The sequence below is a fragment of the Microtus pennsylvanicus genome, chromosome 1 (genome assembly GCF_037038515.1).
Source record: "Microtus pennsylvanicus isolate mMicPen1 chromosome 1, mMicPen1.hap1, whole genome shotgun sequence".
Classification (NCBI taxonomy): Eukaryota; Metazoa; Chordata; class Mammalia; order Rodentia; family Cricetidae; genus Microtus; species Microtus pennsylvanicus.
Genome location: NC_134579.1, coordinates 93,193,775 through 93,212,582, shown reverse-complemented (window position 1 = coordinate 93,212,582; position 18,808 = coordinate 93,193,775). Strand labels below are relative to the sequence as shown.

At 49.8% G+C, this 18,808-nt stretch overlaps 1 protein-coding gene across 5 annotated transcripts; it reads left to right on the top strand.

The window, feature by feature from the left end:
• The first annotated feature begins 817 nt into the window (after window positions 1–817).
• Window positions 818–17,991, top strand: Znf12 (zinc finger protein 12). 5 transcript variants are annotated; one of them, XM_075973871.1, is made up of 5 exons: window positions 818–1,214; window positions 2,029–2,088; window positions 8,291–8,417; window positions 8,661–8,756; window positions 14,363–17,991. In XM_075973871.1, exons 2-5 carry the CDS (start codon window positions 2,074–2,076, stop codon window positions 16,186–16,188), a joined length of 2,064 nt encoding a protein of 687 aa, XP_075829986.1. In that variant the 5' UTR covers window positions 818–1,214; window positions 2,029–2,073; the 3' UTR covers window positions 16,189–17,991. The 5 variants fall into 5 exon arrangements, with proteins under 5 accessions (XP_075829986.1, XP_075830013.1, XP_075830024.1 ...); XM_075973880.1 differs by having other exon boundaries at window positions 1,065–1,214; window positions 7,311–8,417; XM_075973898.1 differs by lacking the exon at window positions 8,661–8,756 and having other exon boundaries at window positions 1,011–1,214.
• The last annotated feature ends 817 nt before the right edge of the window (window positions 17,992–18,808 follow it).

Genomic DNA, 18,808 nt, shown 5'->3' with positions numbered 1-18,808 from the left:
GTAGTCCAGGCCCCTGTTCAGAGATGTAACTACCTGCTTGTCACAGGGATGTGGGAGCTTTAGCTTCGTGAGATAAGGCCAGCTTAGATGGGCACTTCAGTGACCAGGTGATGTCAGAACGGACCTGGGTGGAGAGGCAGCCAGTCTTGTGGAGCCGAGGAGAGAGAGTCACCCTTCCTCCTGAGACCACAGGCACCCTGCAGCGGGTTAGATTCGTGGTGCTTCTGCCTCCTGCCTACTCTTCGCGGGGCAGTGCTCCACCTGCGATCGACACCGCAGGTTGACTGGGGCGCTTCGTTCATGGTGAAACTTCTTTTCTGCAACTGTGTAGAGAATTTTTGCATTGGCAGCTTTTGTTCAGTCTCCATCAGCTTTGGAAATAGGACAAGAACCCTGTTGCGTTAGGGAGCGCGGGTGGAACTGGGGAAATCATTGACCATATGGTATGTTTGAACATTGTTATTTATTGTCGGCTGACTTCAAACATCTAGGCATCTGTAATAGGACTTTCTGTGTGTCCGCACTGGTTGCTTTTAGAACTTTTATGCATTCGTTGTGTGATCCAGAAAAATCACTATTTTTGTCTTCTCTCTCTTCTTTGGAAAGAACTGCTGGTCATTTCTTGTAGTTGGTGCTTTATGGAAACTTCTAGCACTTCGGTTAACAGAGCAGGACACACAGTTATCTGTCAGAATCCGCCTTTTATATAAAAGCCCTTGGCCAGGAGAGGGCGTGGTGCCTCGAAGACATAACCCCTCGGGCCATTTCTGGAGATTCAAAGGGAGTGGGGACCAACAGGACAGTGACCGCGGGGCCCGAATTACTGTTGCTCCCAGCTTGGTGAGATGAGGAAGAGACTTGTGCGACGATCCCTAGAAACAGGGGCGCCTAGACTTCTGGGAGTCTACACTCTACGCAGGGGGGGGAGAGGAAGACCACGGGGACCCCCACTTCGGGAACGCGGCTGCGCGTGCGCACCTCGGCCTGTGTGCGAGCTTGCGCGTGCGCACGACCGCTGCTCCGCCCTGGCTTCCTACGGTCTGTGTTTCTGCCCTCGCTCCCGCAGCTTTGCCTTGCGCGAGTTGGAGTGTAGCACGCGGGTCCGAGGCCGGAGCGTCTGGGTCCGCAGCGGGCGGGCACGGCTGTGCAGGCCGGGGAGGCCGAGGGCCGGGCTGACAGAGGTGTCAAGACCCGGGCCCGCTGCGGCCTCCTAGGTGAGGCCTGAGGATTCAGATCGGGGCCTTGGGGGCGGGGGGGGGGGGGAGAGGCTGGATCTTACTTGCGGGGGGTGGGGGGCTGAGCTATGAGCGCCTGCGCGAAGCCCCTGCTCCCTCCTTCCACAGTGTTAGGGATCCGGGATGGTCGCAGTGGTCAGGCTGAAGGCAGGGCGCAGCGTTGTCAGAGGACGAGGCGTGCGGGCATAGCAGGGGGTAGCGGCCTGAGCTGCAGAGGCGCTGTCCACACTCCTGCCTCACTCAACTCCCCTTCCTCTCACCGCTTCAGATTCTCACGGTGTCACTAGGCACCCATCGGTACCCGTGCACTGTCTGCTTGGCTCCCCCGAGTCTGTCCCTGCAACATCATAGGGTTTAGTTCTGAGAAAGTTTGTGGGGAGACTGTCTGCCATGGTGGTGACTTAACCGAGGTCACACTGAGGTGTTTTCAGTAGGAGTGCTCAGTCCCAGGCTGACATTCCTTCTGCAGTATTAAAGATGCAGTCACAAGATAACCTAATTTTATACAAATATTGTCACCACCAGGTTAACTGTGTTGTTTTCAGAGCAGCCTGTGAGTATTCTTTTGTATCCCAATTAAACAATGTAAATTATTTAAACAGCATTTCGTGTTAGTTCACCTTGACAGTCCCGTCCATCCATTCCCCATGCATAGTTAAAGCTCTCCAGTTCCTTCTGAAAGCCCACGAGACCATCACCCATAAGGTTTCCTTCTTGGAATATTCTAGTAGGTTTCTCTATAGATTTCCCCCTTGTCATACCACTAATAATGGCTTTGTTTCTCCTTCCCCAGACCCAATCCGAGTACTTCTCCAGACTTTTCCTTCGGCAGTGGAAGATGACGACATCCTTGGTGAGTTTTTTTCTCTTCACCTCTCTATGGTCTCATTTGGTCTATGCACTCGGAGAGGCGAAGAACAGTTCAGGCTTTAAAAGGGAAAATAGATAAAAGAGTCAGACAAAACCATACTGAGCAGTAGTAAGCGGTTTTTGTTGTGCTCATAGCTCCAGGTAGCACGGCCCTTGAAGAGTCCTTATGATGGTATGGTTGTCACCTTGACCAGATTCAGAGACATGGGAGATGGGCCTCTGGGAGTGCCTCTGTGTGTGTGGGGGGGGGTGCCTCTGTGTGTGTGTGTGGGGGGTGCCTGTGGGGGGGGTGCCTGTGGCGGGGGTGCCTGTGTGTGTGTGGGGGTGCCTGTGTGTGTGGGGGGTGCCCGTGTGTGTGTGGGGGTGCCCGTGTGTGTGGGGGGTGTCCGTGTGTGTGTAGGGGTGCCCGTGTGGGGGGGGGTGCCTGTGTGTGTGTGGGTGCCTGTGTGTGTGGGGGGGGTGCCTGTGTGTGTGGGGGGGTGCCCATGTGTGTGTGTGGGGGTGCCCGTGTGTGTGGGGGGGTGTCCGTGTGTGTGGGGGGGTGTCCGTGTGTGGGGGGGGGTGTCCGTGTGTGTGGGGGGGTGCCCGTGTGTGTGGGGGGGTGTCCGTGTGTGTGGGGGGGTGCCCGTGTGTGGGGGGGTGCCTGTGTGTGTGTGGGTGCCTGTGTGTGTGTGTGTGGGTGCCTGTGTGTGTGGGGGGGTGTCTTGGTTATATTCATTGATGTGGAGAAACCCGTTTGATTGTGGGCAACACCATCCCCTGGGCATCCTGGGCATGTAAGATGGAGTGAATGACTTGCGCACTAGCAGGCATGCCTTCCTTCTGTTTCCCGGTCATGGATTCGATGTGGCTAGCTGCTTTCCGCTCCTGCTGGCTGGGTTGTTCTCTGTGATGGATTGTACCCTTGAACTGATCTACAGCCCAGCTCTCCAATGGTATTCTGTGGTGGTTCCCCTGCAGACTTGATAGCAGGCAGGGAAAAAAATGGTTCACAAAGAGACAAGAATGAACCTCAGCTCAGCCCGATTTTATTGTAACCGGTGCTGGACCAGGACTTATAGTGTCTGGCCCAGATCATTTAACTTTAGCCATACTTAAACACAGCACAATTTTGGAAAAAAGTATTCAGATAACAATGAACTCAGCCCCAAGTGCACAACAACTCAAGACATGTTTACATTGAGATTCTTTACAAAGTACATCTGGATTCTTTCACAAGCAGGGCTACAGTTGGCCCAGAGATAGTAACCTTGACTTAGAGTCCAGGGAGTTTGACCAATGTAAACATAGTGCCAGTGGGTGTCAGGATTGACCTGGCCCTAAGATGACCTAGAAGTCTCTTAGGCTGTTGTAAACCACAAGTAACGTCACTCGTAAGAGTGGGGTTTGTGGTCTAAAAACAATGTTCAAGATATAGGGGAAAATGTCTTAAATAAGCAAAAACAAATTCTGGGAGTTAAGGGCACAGCCTGTCTATTAAGACAGCAAAGGATCAGCAGGTAGTAAAACGATATCCTAGCATTCCAGGAAGAGCAGCTGCGCACCTCAGCTGTTGAACTTTCCTGGCTTCTCCAGTGCTTACCTGTGTGCACTGTGTGCAGGTCTTTCTGCTCTGTACAGTATCCTAACATACACACACACACACACACACACACTGTTGACACATCCTGTCTCTAGTCTTCTGTCAGTTTCTGTCTTGCTGCCCTCGTCCTGGAGTTAGGATTTCTTCTGCCTTCATGTGGCACTTCCTAACCCTGCTCTGACCTCGCTCTTCTGGTGTTAGCCAGTGGCTGTGTTGGACCACCTCTGTGGACCGTGTGTCTACAACACCCAACAGACTGTTGCATCCACGTCAGCCCACCATTTTGCCTTCTGTTCTGTCCTTTCCTTGTCCCGTTGTCCAGTTCAAAGGCTGCGGTCCATTCAAAACTGTCCCGTTTTCTGTCACCTCAGTCAGTTTTCTTTTACGGTCTGAGTAGTTTTTCTTTGTTTTATTTCCATTTCTTTGTTTTTGCGGCATCGGTTGGTTTGAAAAGGGGTCTTGATGTGTAGATCAGGCTGCCCCTGAGCTCTTGATCCTCCCTCTTCCACCAAGAGTTAAAGGCGTATACTACCATCCCTGGGCCTGGTGATGACTTTTAGTGTCCCAAGAAGTTAAGGGACAGACCCCTTGGACTTTTTCAGCCCTCACGTAGCCCTCCTTCCCTTTGGCGGGAGTTATGTATTTATTGGAGTCATTTATTCTCTCGCCGATGCCAGTGTGCTCGCCTAGACACTGGCATTCTCCAAAGAACGGAATATTCCTTCCCAGGAGCTCACCTAGTTCCCTCCGTGGGGGAGTCTCAGATGGAAACACACAGGATGGGAATATCCACGGATGTGAGAATAGAATAGCCGTTCTCAGAGCTCTGCTGCTCTGAGACAGATTCTGTCTGCTCACACTTACGGAGCCTTACGTCTCTGCTCTTGTGTTATCTTACTGTTTGGGTTGATGGTATTTTTGTTGTTGTTTGGGTTTTTTTTTAAATTACTTTGTGGGTGTGTACATGCCACGTTGGGTGTGTGGAGGTCAAAGGACAACCTTCAGGAGTCAGGTCACAGGGATTGAACTCAAGTTGCTAGATTTGGTGGCGAGCACCTTCACCTGCTGAGCCATCTTGCTGGCCCTTGTGTTTTTATTCGTAAGATGCTCTGTTGTTTCCTTTCATTTCCCAGAGCATTGGTTTCACATCTTTCTTCCTCTGTTAAAAACCGGCTTACAGGTCACTGGCTTGAAGCATGTTTATAATAATATATATTCGATAACCAGCAATAGGTTAGATACCAATGGAATCTACTTCACTGTGCTAAGTGTTTCTCATAGGGTCCATGATACCCACTGATGTTCACGGGTGGCGGTGATGCTGTGGCAGGAAGCAGTTGCACTGCTGGTGTGTTCGGGTGATGCTGTGGCGGGAAGCAGTTGCACTCACTGCTGGTGTGTTCGGGTGGTGCTGATGTGTTCGGGTGATGCTGGTGTGTTCCGGTGATGCTGATGTGTTCGGGTGATGCTGGTGTGTTCGGGTGATGCTGATGTGTTCGGGTGATGCTGGTGTGTTCGGGTGATGCTGTGGCGGGAAGCAGTTGCACTCACTGCTGGTGTGTTCGGGTGGTGCTGATGTGTTCGGGTGATGCTGGTGTGTTCCAGTGATGCTGATGTGTTCGGGTGATGCTGGTGTGTTCGGGTGATGCTGGTGTGTTCGGGTGATGCTGGTGTGTTCGGGTGATGCTGGTGTGTTCGGGTGATGCTGTGGCGGGAAGCAGTTGCACTCACTGCTGGTGTGTTCGGGTGGTGCTGATGTGTTCGGGTGATGCTGGTGTGTTCCGGTGATGCTGATGTGTTCGGGTGATGCTGGTGTGTTCGGGTGATGCTGGTGTGTTCGGGTGATGCTGATGTGTTCGGGTGATGCTGGTGTGTTCGGGTGATGCTGGTGTGTTCGGGTGATGCTGGTGTGTTCGGGTGATGCTGGTGTGTTCGGGTGATGCTGGTGTGTTTGGGTGATGCTATGGCGGGAAGCAGCTGCACTGCTGTTGTGTTTGGTTGATGTTGTGTGGCAGGAAGCAGTTACACTGCTGGTGTGTTCAGGTGATGCTGTGGCGGGAAGCAGTTGCACTGCTGGTGTGTTCGGGTGATGCAGTGGCAGGAAGCAGTTGCACTGCTGGTGTGTTCAGGTGATGCTGTGGCGGGAAGCAGTTGCACTGCTGGTGTGTTCGGGTGATGCTGTGGCAGGAAGCAGTTGCACGGCTGGTGTGTTCAGGTGATGCTGTGGCGGGAAGCAGTTGCACTGCTGGTGTGTTTGGGTGATGTTGTGTGGCAGGAAGCAGTTACACTGCTGGTGTGTTCGGGTGATGCTGTGACGGGAAGCAGTTGCACTGCTGGTGTGTTTGGGTGATGTTGTGTGGCAGGAAGCAGTTGCACGGCTGGTGTGTTCGGGTGGTGCTGTGGCGGGAAGCAGCTGCACTGCTGGTGTGTTCGGGTGATGCTGTGGCGGGAAGCAGCTGCACTGCTGGTGTGTTCGGGTGATGCTGTGGCGGGAAGCAGTTGCACGGCTGGTGTGTTCGGGTGATGCTGTGGCGGGAAGCAGTTACACTGCTGGTGTGTTCGGGTGATGCTGTGGCGGGAAGCAGTTACACTGCTGGTGTGTTCGGGTGATGCTGTGGCGGGAAGCAGTTACACTGCTGGTGTGTTCGGGTGATGCTGTGGCGGGAAGCAGCTGCACTGCTGGTGTGTTCAGGTGATGCTGTGGCGGGAAGCAGTTGCACTGCTGGTGTGTTCAGGTGATGCTGTGGCGGGAAGCAGTTGCACTGGTGGTGTGTTCGGGTGATGCTTTGGCGGGAAGCAGTTGCACGGCTGGTGTGTTCGGGTGATGCTGTGGCAGGAAGCAGTTGCACTGGTGGTGTGTTCGGGTGATGCTGTGGCGGGAAGCAGTTGCACTGCTGGTGTGTTCGGGTGATGCAGTGGCAGGAAGCAGTTGCACTGGTGGTGTGTTCGGGTGATGCTGTGGCAGGAAGCAGTTGCACTGCTGGTGTGTTCGGGTGATGCTGTGGCGGGAAGCAGTTGCACTGCTGGTGTGTTCGGGTGATGCTGTGGCGGGAAGCAGTTGCACTGGTGGTGTGTTCGGGTGATGCTGTGGCGGGAAGCAGTTGCACTGCTGGTGTGTTTGGGTGATGTTGTGTGGCAGGAAGCAGTTACACTGCTAGTGTGTTCGGGTGATGCTGTGGCGGGAAGCAGTTGCATGGCTGGTGTGTTCGGGTGGTGCTGGTGTGTTCAGACAGTGCTGTGGTGGGAAACAGTCGCATGGCTGTGTGTTCATGAATGAAACAGTTTAAACACTAAATGGAAGTTTGAGGAGCTGAGGACATAGCTGTGTGGTTAAACACTTGTCCCAGATTGTGGACTGGAGTTCAGATTTCCAGAAACCCATAAAAATGCCAGGAGGATGTGCCTGCCTGTAATGGCAGCCTTGAAAGAAAGCGACAAGTGGCTCCCAGGAAGACTACCATGTTCCTAAGTTCTGGGCTTGATTGAGAGGCTGTGCAATGGACAGTGCTGTGGTGAAGAATCTGGGGCATCCGTGTCTAGAGTGCAGGAGAGAGACCTGAACTGGTGCTGATTGGGAAGGGTTTGCACATGGAGGGCAGTTTAACTGCTGTGAATCCATGCAGGTCCTCCATCAAAGCGGTCAGTGATCTGGAAACCCGAGGGAGAGAAGCGCCAACAGAGGACACAAGGAAGAGTCAGGGAAGTAAGGGGGGGGGATACCAGTATCATTCATGTACTGGAGACCAGATGGAGAGTGTCCCAAAGAGTAGGGTGCACCTAGGATTGTGTGGGTGCCCCTTGGGTCTGAGCTCTTCAGTGGTGGGAACTGTTTCTGACAGTTTTTGTGTCCCCAACAGCTAGCATTATTCCTGGCTTGTGGTTCAAGCCCAGTGCTTTCTTAATGTGTATAAATGAGTCCCAAGGCAGTTGCGTATTTTCTGTTTTCTATGTGTGTATTACGTGTATTTGTGTCTTGCACAGTTTTGCTTGTGTGAGTGCATGTGGAGACCCAGGGTGGTGCTGGGAGCCATCGTTCGCCCTTCCCTGTACTCACTGAAGGAAGATCTTAGTCAAACCCAAGGCTCTCCAATATGGCTAGTCTTGCTGGCCAGCTTCCTCTGGAGAGCCCCTATCTTGTCTCCCAAGATTAGAACTACTGTCATGCCTGCCTGGCATTTACCTGGGTTTCTGGAACCCTAATCTGGTACTCACTCACACTGCAAGTGCTTTAACCGCTGAGCCGTTTCTCTCGCCTGATAGGCAGGCTTTCCTTTCACAGTCTGTGATATAAAGTAAAATGCAGGGGCTGGAGAGATGGCTCAGTGGTTAAGAGCATTGCCTGCTCTTCCAAAGGTCCTGAGTTCAATTCCCGGCAACCACATGAGCCAGATGGTGGCTCACAACCATCTGTAATGAAGTCTGGTGCCCTCTTCTGGCCTGCAGACATACATGCAGACAGAATATTGTACACATAATAAATAAATATTTAAAAAAAATAAAGTAAAATGTGCAGTGTTCATGGTTGACAGCAGCAGCGAGCTTGGGAAGAGCTTGTCTTCAGATGCCTGTTTCTTGTGATCGCATTCTGAGCATGTTGTTGCAGGGCCCACTGTCCTTCAGGGACGTGGCTGTGGCCTTCACCCAGGAGGAGTGGCAGCGGCTGGGCTCTGAGGAGAAGATGACATACAGGGACGTGATGCTGGAGACCTACAGCAACCTCGTCTCCGTGGGTGAGCACCGCTTCCTTCTCAGCTGCTCAAATGTGGGATTGCCTTTAAGGTCATGAAAGAGTTGGTGGCTTTAATTCTGAGCTCTGTGGGATGATTGTGAGCGGTTCGCTCTGATTGGCCCTTCTGTAACGATAAGGCACGAGGGCTTGTGCTCTCCCGCCTATACAGCGGCAGTTCCCTGCACGGTGGAAATGGTGAAGCCAGGCCGGCAGGCTCAAGTTGTGTTTCATTTCTCATTAACAGGGTGTCACATTATCAAACCGGATGTTATCATCAAGTTGGAACAAGGAGAAGAGCCATGGATAGTAGAAGGAGCATTCTCACCTCAGAGCTATCCAGGTGTGTTAGTGGAGGCAGAGAGGCAGAGAGGAGGTGGTAACTGGAGTGTTTCTCCCAGGAACATTCTGATCATCCCACGCTTTAGAAATTACTGAAGGTAGTTAGTCGCTCCTAAAGGTTTCTTCCCCATGAACATATGGGGAATCTCCCCCTGGCTACCACTCTCCAGAATCAAAGGTTCCTAGATGCCTGTGAAGGGCGCTCGCCTTTAATCCAGCACTCGGGAGGCAGAGGCAGGCTGAGTTCAAGGCCAGCCAGGGCTACACAGAAGAGTCACCTATTATCATAGTTTCCTTAGGTGTTCATAAGTGTATTGTCAGTAATCAGCCTTCAGCTCTTAGGCTGTTACCCTCTGCTTTTCTCTTCATTCTCTCCTACCATGAGCTAGTAGCTGTATTGGTCACTTCCCTGTGGCTGTGATAAAACCTCACAAAAGGGGCTCACAGCTCCAGGTACGCAGCCCGTCACAGCCTGGCAGTCACAGCAACATGGAGGAGGCAGCGGCTCATGCTGTGCCCGCACTGCGTCCGCAGTCAGGAAGCAGGGGGTGATGCTTGCTGGTGCACAGCTCCCTTTCTCATTTTTATTCAGGCCAGAATCCTGGCCCAGGGACTGGTACTCTAGGTGATGGGTGTTTCTTTCTCACCAAGGAATCTGTCAGGATGACACACAGGGTGCCTAGAAGTGGACTTCTGGGTGATTGACGGTATTAGCCATCATGGGCTCTTTTGTTTTAAGCCTTCATTTTTATCTTATGTGTATGTTTTGCCTGTGTATGTATCTGTGTGCCATGTGCATGCAGTGCCTGTGGAGGACAGAAGAGGGGTTGGATGCCCTCATCTGGAGTTACATGGCTGTGAATAGCTGTCTGGGTACTAGGAATCTAACGCAGGTCCTCTGGAAGAGCAACCAGTGTTCTTAACTGATAATCCATCTCTCCAGCCCCTTTAATTCTATTTTCTGTCATCATTGGGAGTGTGAGTGTACAGGTTCAACAGTGATGGAGGAAGGTCATTGGTTAAAGAAACTGCCTTGGCCTTCATAGGACAGAAAATTAGGTAGGTGGAGTAAACAGAACAGAATGCTGGGAGGAAGAGGAAGTGAGCTCAGACTCGATAGCTCTGCTCTCTGAGGCAGAAGCGATGAAGCAAGCTGCTAGGTCAGACATGCTGAATCTTTCCCGGTAAGACTGATGCTACACAGATTATTAGAGATGGGTTGATCGGGATATGAGAATTAGCCTGTAAGGGCTAGAGTTAATGGGCCAAGCAGTGTTTAAAAGAATACAGTTTGTGTGTTGTTATTTCGGGGCATAAGCTAGCCAGGTGACCAGGAGCTGGGGCGGCAGGAACGCAGCCCGCAGCTCCTACAACACAACATGCATCTGAGGTCACTGGAGAACTTTTGTGGAGTGGTTCTTTCCTTCTGTGTTCACGTGAGAGTCAGGTTTAACTTAGGTTGCTAGTTTTGTTTAGCAAGCTTCTTTACCCAATGAACCATTTCACCTCCCACTTGTAGCTGGTGTGTTTTACTCTTTGCTCTTAGGGGCCTGCCACCCAGTCCCAAATAAATATACAGAGACATAGTCTTCCTTAGGAATGCCCGGCTCAGCTTGTCTTGTTGCTAGCCAGTTTTTCTTAACTTAAGCTATCCTGTTTGCCTCTGGCCTTTTACCTTCCTTCCCTCCCTCTCTCCCTCCCTCCCTCCCTCCCTCCCTCCCTCCCTCCCTCCTTCCTTCCTTCCTTCCTTCCTTCCTTCCTTCCTTCCTTCCTTTTTGGTTTTTCAAGACAGAGTGTTACTGTAGTTTTGGATCCTGCCCTGGAACTAGCTCTTGTAGACCAGGCTGGTCTCGAACTCACAGAGATCCTCCTGCCTCTGCCTCCCAAGTGCTGGGATTAAAGGCGTGCGCCACCACCACCCGGCCCTTTCTCTGTTCTATATTCCTTTCCTTTCCTTTCCTTTCCTTTCCTTTCCTTTCCTTTCCTTTTCTTTTCTTTTCTTTTCTTTTCTTATTTCGTGGCTGACTGGCCCCCGTCGTCCTCTGTCCTCCTTTTCTCACTCCTCCCTCTTCTCCTTCTGTTTGTTCTTTGCCTGGCAGCCCTGCCTGTTTCTCTCTTCTGCCTAGCTGTTGACTACTCAGCTCTTTATTAGACCAATTGGATGTTTGGAGGCAAAGTAACACAGCTTCACAGAGTTAAAAAAAATGCAACATATCTTTGCATCATTAAACAAATATTCCACAGCATAAGTAAATGTAACACATCTAAAATAATAATCCACAACACCCACCTCTTTATTTTCTTTGAGGTTGGTTTATAAAATCCCTGTCTTAAACCATTTGACCCTGGCCTGTCCCTGCCTCTGTGGCCAGGTCTTGTTCTCTGGAAATCCAGCCTGATGATGTTTAGCTCCTGCAGACCTGGTCTCTTTCTTGCTTCCAAAACACTTGTTTTTCTCTTAGCTTTATACTTGCTCTCTTCCCCAGCCCTTGAATGATGTCCTATTGTATTGTGTACATAAACAACATGTGATTAATTTCTCTTTCCACCTTCTGAAGTATCTAGGAAGGGTATTTTTGCACCTGTGCCCTGGCTTCATGATTCTTCAGAGGGCTTCTCCACTGTCAAGTCTGAGGTTTTCTTCTCCTGCTTGTTTCTCTGCAGACTCATACCGGTGTTGCAGCTGCATGGCACCTGCCGTCCCTTCTCTGCTTACAGCGTGTGTTTCTCTCATTCTTGCTGTTTGTGAAATTGATCATGAACTCTTCCAGCTTATGGCTGCCGAGCACTTTTCCTATCTCCTTAATTGATTTATTGCTCACTTCTCGTTTCTTACCATGGCCCTCATAGAGTCTCTGAGAATATCTACTCATTGGGTGGTGCAGGTCTCCAGAGTGGCTGCATGTTGTTCCCTTAGGAAATGTCTTGTTTACCTTTTATGCCGTTTTAATGTAAGCATGAAATGTGTCTGGACTGCTGTTACTCCTGATTGGCTTGGGAAGACTCTTCACCGTAGGTACCCAGTTGACCCTCTACAAAGTGAACCTGTCTCCAGAGGCATAGCACTAACGGCTCTGAACGGCCTGCAAGAGTTTCCTGAAACCCTCACTAACCGCATTTGCTCCATGATCCTAGCATCTTCTCATCGTGGGGTTTTCATCTCTGCGCTTTACGTTTCGCTAGGATGGGCTGTTTCCTCCCCTGGACATGTTTTCCTTCCCAGCTCTTATCATTACTCCAGTTCCACCCTTCTCTCTGCAGTAAAAGTAGGCAGGACGTCCAGCAGGAAAGCTTAGGGATGGAGACTTGTAGGTGCCTGTGTGCCAAGAATTTGCTGGCTATCCCAGGAATCCTAGCATAAGGCCGTGGGCACTGTGATCTGTCTCAGCCAACTTGATAGGACGTGATGATGTATATAGTATTGATCTCCAGAACAAATCCTAACTTCATTGTTCCACATGACTCTTTCTTAGTTAATAGCCTGCTTTTCCTGGGACAGAATGTTTTCAGTTATGACCTATCCTGCCTGGCTTTGAGTCATTTTTGAGTCCAGGTGGTGATGTGTTGGTTTTTGGCACTGGTGGATTCTGGGAGGCGGTAAGAAGAATAAGATTAATAATTTGAGATTTGGTATGCATGACATCGAGTGAAGTAGGTCTATCCCATAATTTCTAAGATAAGTGGAAACAAAAATTCCCATTGGAAGAGCTGAGGGCCCTGACTCTTACATTTGCACACAAAGTGGAACTCACATTCAGAATTAGACCGCGGCAGGTTGTGTGCAAACGGCTGTGTCAGCGCTTTTCAGTTGCTGTCATTAAATGCCATTGCAGATGGGGTTTTTCCTAGGGACCACAGGCTTCCAAATAACCACATACAGACTATTATTAATTATAAATACTTGACTGAGAACTTGGGTTTGTTACTAACTAGCTCTTAGAACTTAAATTAACCCATAATTCTTATCTGCAGTCTAACACATGGTGGTACTTTTTTTCAGCGTGGCATGTTCATTTCCTGCTTCCTCTGGGTCTGACTGGCAACTCTATCCTTCTTTATCCCCAAGCTTTCTTTTTGTTCACAACTCTCAACTAATCTCTGCCTGCCTAGCTATTGGCCATTTAGCCTTTTATTTAACCATTCAGAAGTCACCTTGGCAAAGACACATCTTCACAATGGACGAAAAGATTATTCCACAGCACAACATGACCAAGGGAACAGAGAAGAGGGCGTTTATGTGGGGCTGATGGTTCCAGAAGGATAATAGTCCATCGCTGTCACAGCAGGGTGTGGCAACAAGAGGCGGGAGCAGCGGCTGAGAGCTCACGTCTCAGTCTACAGACAGGAAGCAGAGAGAGAAAACTCCAAGTACCAGGAGTCTTTTGAAACCCAAAAGCTTCTCTTACTGATACTTCCTTCCAAACAGTCACCAACTAGGGACCAAGTATTTAAATGCTCAAGACTTACAGGGAACGTCTCGTTCAAACCAACACAGAGCTGGCAGATTGAAAGCGGGAAAAATAAATGCTCAGGAAACCTTCAGTATGTATTCTGTGCCTCTTGCTGTCATGAGCATTTCGAGTCCTGTAATCCCACAACAACCGGGTAGGTAAAGCCCATCACTTCCTGCTGATAGGTGGAGATGGTGGCTGTAGAAGCTGTTAAGTAGCTCTCCCTGGGTGACCGTATCAGTTCATACAGCACAGTTAGGAACTGTCCAGCTAGGAACAGTAGTACATTTCATGGTCAAAGTGAGTTCAGTCTTAAACCACAGCCTTGATAGAATCCTTTTTTTAAAAAATTCAAGCCTTTTAGGGGATAACATCTTTTTTTTTTTTTCGAGACAGGGTTTCTCTGTAACTCTTTTTGGTTCCTGTCCTGGAACTAGCTCTTCTAGACCAGGCTGGCCTCGAACTCACAGAGATCCTCTGCCTCCCGAGTGCTGGGATTAAAGGCGTGCACCACCACCGCCCGGCGGGATGACATCTTTTTCTGTGCCTTTTGGTACTCCTTGTCTCACATAGATGTTCCAGAACTCGCCTTCCAAGTGAAGCTTAGAGGGAGAGCCTGGGTCTCAGGTTCTAGACACCAGCAATTTAGGTGTAAAATTTATGTGACACTGTTGTGTGGAATGCAGACGAGATAATATGGAAGGATACAAGGTGGAGAACGAGGCACAGGTGTGTCAGCGTGGTCAGCAACGCCTCAGATTCTAGCCTCTCCCAGTGTGAGTGATGTGGAGAAAGTGCTTTTCGGCCACCACACCGTCCTGTTTCCGTGTGTCTTGTGCAGTGGCGCTCCTAACTGTCCTGTGTGCTCTCCTTTGCTCCAAGTCCTTTCATCCAGCACCCCCGCCCTTTCCACCAGTCAGTGCTCTGGATCCGTGGACAAAATGTTAGAAAGTGACCCAGGTCAAAGGTGCTCAGTGTCGTCAGTTTCCTTTCCTTCCCGCCAGTGGAGATCTGTCTGTTACTCCAAACGATTCAGCAGTGTGGGTACTAACAGGATTGTGAAGCTAAACTCACAATGAGGGGCTGTGTATCAGTTGTCAGACCATGTCTTATGTAGGAAGATGTACAAACTTGCGTGCAATTTGTCTTTCTTCAGATGAAATCTGGCAGGCGAATGACCTGATGGAGAAAGCCCCGGAAGATGGAAAGAAGCTCTCGAGGGCAGCTGTGCTCAGCTACGGAAGCGTGGTCGGAAAGACAGGCGATGCTGCCGGTGAAGCTGCTGCTGTAGAAACAACACTTGTTCCTTCAGGGAAAGTCATCCCTAAATGCAGCTCCTGTGCGGAGAGCTTGACGTGTATCTCCGCCTTCATCAGCAGTGATGGGAGCTACGCAAAGATGAAGCCCAATGTCTGTGCTGGATGTGGGAAATCGCTGCTCCACACTAAGCCCGAGAAAACACATCCAGGAGATGATTCTTACGGATTTAGTCAGAATGAAGACGATTACACTCTAAGTGAAAAAAATTTTTACCAAAAACTTCGTACTTTGGAGAAGCCCTTTGAATATGTTGAGTGCCAGAAATCCTTCCCAAAGAACACTGTTTTCGTTGATCCTGTGGAAGAGAAGCCCTATGACTGGAGTGAGTCTGAAATGGCTTTCCTCCAGATGTCAGAGCTCAGTGTCCACCAGGGTTCTCACATGGAAATGAAGCCCTACGAGTGCCGGGAATGCGGGAAGTCCTTCTGTAAAAAGTCCAAATTCATCATCCACCAGAGAACTCACACGGGAGAGAAACCATTTAAGTGTAACCAGTGTGGGAAGTCCTTCTGCCAGAAGGGAACCCTCACCGTGCATCAGAGGACACACACAGGGGAGAAGCCCTACGAATGTAACGAGTGCGGGAAAAACTTCTACCAGAAGTTACACCTCATCCAGCACCAGAGAACTCACTCAGGAGAGAAGCCCTATGAATGCAGCTACTGTGGGAAGTCCTTCTGCCAGAAGACGCACCTCACGCAGCACCAGAGGACACACTCAGGCGAGAGGCCCTACATCTGTCCCGACTGTGGAAAGACTTTCTCTCAGAAGTCAGCCCTTAACGACCACCAGAAGATCCACAGCGGGGTGAAGCTGTACAAGTGCAGCGAGTGTGGGAAGTGCTTCTGCCGCAAGTCCACACTCACCACCCACATGAGGACGCACACCGGGGAGAAGCCCTACGAGTGCAACGAGTGCGGGAAGTTCTTCTCCAGGCTGTCCTACCTGACCGTGCACTACAGGACCCACTCGGGGGAGAAGCCCTACGAGTGTGCCGAGTGTGGGAAGACCTTCTACCTGAACTCCGCCCTCATGCGACACCAGAGGGTGCACACCGGCGAGAAGCCTTACGAGTGCAACGAGTGCGGGAAGCTGTTCTCACAGCTGTCCTACCTCACTGTGCACCACCGAACTCACTCGGGAGTGAAGCCTTACGAGTGCAGCGAGTGCGGGAAGACCTTCTACCAGAACTCGGCCCTGTGCCGGCACCGGAGAATCCACAGAGGGGAGAAGCCCTACGAGTGCTACATATGTGGGAAGTTCTTCTCGCAGATGTCCTACCTCACCATCCACCACCGCATCCACTCAGGGGAGAAGCCCTACGAGTGCAGCGAGTGCGGGAAGACCTTCTGCCAGAACTCCGCCCTGAACAGGCACCAGCGGACACACACAGGGGAAAAAGCCTACGAGTGTTACGAGTGTGGGAAGTGCTTCTCGCAAATGTCGTACCTCACCATCCATCACCGTATCCACTCGGGGGAGAAGCCCTTTGAATGCAGCGAGTGCGGGAAAGCCTTCTCTAGGATGTCCTACCTCACCGTGCACTACAGAACACACTCGGGAGAGAAGCCCTACGAGTGCGCCGAGTGTGGGAAGAAGTTCTACCACAAGTCAGCGTTCAATAGCCATCAGAGGGTTCACCGAAGAGGGAGTGCCATGTAGCTGTGTGGGAGGCTCCCCTACAGCGGGCTCAGATGACCACCTCAGTGAGCAAGTGGAGTCCTGTGTACATTTGTTCCTCAGCACCCATAGCTTTCATATCCAAGGGTTCAACTGACCAGAACTACTTAGGGAAAAGGTTTTATCTGTACTGAATATATACAGACTTTTTTCTTGTACAATATGACAACTTTGATATTGCATTTGTATGATATTAAACATTATAGATCATCTAGAGATGAGTTAAAATACATAGGAAGATTATGTAGGCTGTACACAAATACAGCATTTTACATAGGGACTTAATAAACTGCAGACTTTGGTGTCCAGGTGGTCCTAGAACCACACTTACACATACCAAAGGATACTTTGAGAGCCCACACAAGTGAGCAGGACATGGCCATGTGAAGTAGATCCATCCGGAAATTCACAGGGCAGAAACCACAGTTGTGACAAGAGCACATAGCAGCCTATCCAGGAGTAAGAATCAAACTGCTGTCAGGGAGTTGACTCACTTAACTGTGAGACGTACACTCCTTTGGAAACTCTGGCACTAAGGATGTTTTGTAAGACTTAAGATAATCTGCTGGAAATAAGTACACTCTGTAACTACAGGATATAAATGCCAGTTGAGTTAGCAAAGTTTGCTGCATTAAACTGGCAAATAATTCCCTAGGAACACAGGACTTGGGGTTTCTTGTTCTTATTTTAGTAACCATCACAGAAATCATGTTTGTTCTGTTTTAATCAAGCTTGGAAGAGTGTGTCCTTAGTTTGTAACGTATGGTAAGGTAGCCTATTCTAACCAAGTTCGCCATCATGTTACTTTTGAATATGCATTTCACTGGAGTAGGATCTGAAAGTTATGAACTATGCTTTTTCCTTGTTGCTTGTGTTTTAAAATGCATTTGATCATTGTTACAGGATTATATCTGTAATAAGCCAATTTTTTGTTGTTTTTAACTATAGCAAAGATGACAGAAATGTATCTATAAAATAGGAAGCTCTGAGTAGATCATTTTAAATTAAGCCAGAGTCTTCAAGGGTAAGAAGTAGCTTCAGCACTCACTACTCTGTACAACCACGACCTAAGAATGTTCTCCTTCCTCTCTGCGTTTGCTCACTTCCTTCTTATGTAGATGTGAGGTCCTAGAGCACAGGGCTGTGCAGCTGTCTGTGCTAGTGTGGGGGACGTTCTCCACTCTGCCATCGCTAGGAGGTGAGAACACACAAATCAGGGTGTGCCAGACATCATCCCTGCCGTCTGTCACTCCCTCCTGGCTCTTTGCCCTCCTGGGAATATGGGCTATAACTCCTGGTAAGTGTCTTTGGTAGAGATAATCCTTGTCTGTAGCCTAGGACCCAAGTCTAAAGAGTTAGTGGGGTTGTCAGAGATTGTCTCCTGAAAGGATTTCCTCAAAGAAGCCGAACCTTAGTGAGCATCGCCTTGTCTGGATGTGGTGACTCCCAGCAGTGGCCACAGTCTAACAGTCATAGCCATACAGAAGTAGAATAAACGGGGACCTGATGTCTCAGAGGCACTAAACCAGCTTGACTGGAGCCGCTCCATGTCTGGACTGTGTCTTTTTCTAAGAGATTATTTGTTTCTAAGCCAGTTGACTTAGGAACATTCTACTAGTAACAAGACAGTCTACCTGGTGTAGCATTACACTTTGTAGGAGTTATGCAATTCGGAAGTGGACTCTAGCTAAATCATTTATTTTGATGTGTTAATAGAGAGATTTATTATCTGTAAATTTGTATGTAAATAATCTGAACATTGAAAATGAATTTGAAACAAACGTATATGCTTCCTTGAGCTGCCCTGTCATTGGCCTGTAAGATTGTTTTCCTATGTGTTTGTGTGTGCGCAAGTGGACAACTGGCCTGGAGTTCACCTAGTAAACTAGGCTGGCCCAGAATGTCTCAGGAGCCACCTGTCTCCAGCTCCTCATTGCTGAGGTTACAGGTGCCCATGGTCCCATTGTACATGGATTCTGGAGATAGAACTTGAGTCATACGTGTGCACAGCAGGCATGTAACCAACAACCACAGCCATATCTGACTTTTATATGTGTGCACAGCAGGCATGTAACCAACAGCCAGCCACAGCCATAGCTGACTTTAATACGTGTGCACAGCAGGCATGTAACCAACAGCCAGCCACAGCCATAGCTGACTTTAATACGTGTGCACAGCAGGCATGTAACCAACAGCCAGCCACAGCCATAGCTGACTTTAATACGTGTGCACAGCAGGCATGTAACCAACAGCCAATCACAGCCATGGCTGACTAATACGTGTGCACAGCAGGCACGTAACCAACAGCCAGCCACAGCCATAGCTGACTTTAATACGTGTGCACAGCAGGCATGTAACCAACAGCCAGCCACAGCCATAGCTGACTTTAATACGTGTGCACAGCAGGCCCGTAACCAACAGCCAGGCACAACCATATCTTACTTTAATACATGTGCGCAGCAGGCATGCAACCAACAGCCACAGCCATAGCTGATTTTTTTTCACATGGGTTCTGGGAATAACTCAGCCTCATGATGATGAGGCAGGCATGTTGCCAACTGAGGCCTTGTTTTGAGAGACAAGTGTTGCACTGTAGCCCTGG

Coding starts and splice junctions, on each gene's coding strand:
- Znf12 (XM_075973880.1), top strand. CDS start 8,249: ATGCCTGTTTCTTGTGATCGCATTCTGAGCATGTTGTTGCAGGGCCCA. Junction 8,418..8,660: donor CAGCAACCTCGTCTCCGTGG/GTGAGCACCGCT, acceptor TCTCATTAACAG/GGTGTCACATTATCAAACCG. Junction 8,757..14,362: donor CTCACCTCAGAGCTATCCAG/GTGTGTTAGTGG, acceptor GTCTTTCTTCAG/ATGAAATCTGGCAGGCGAAT.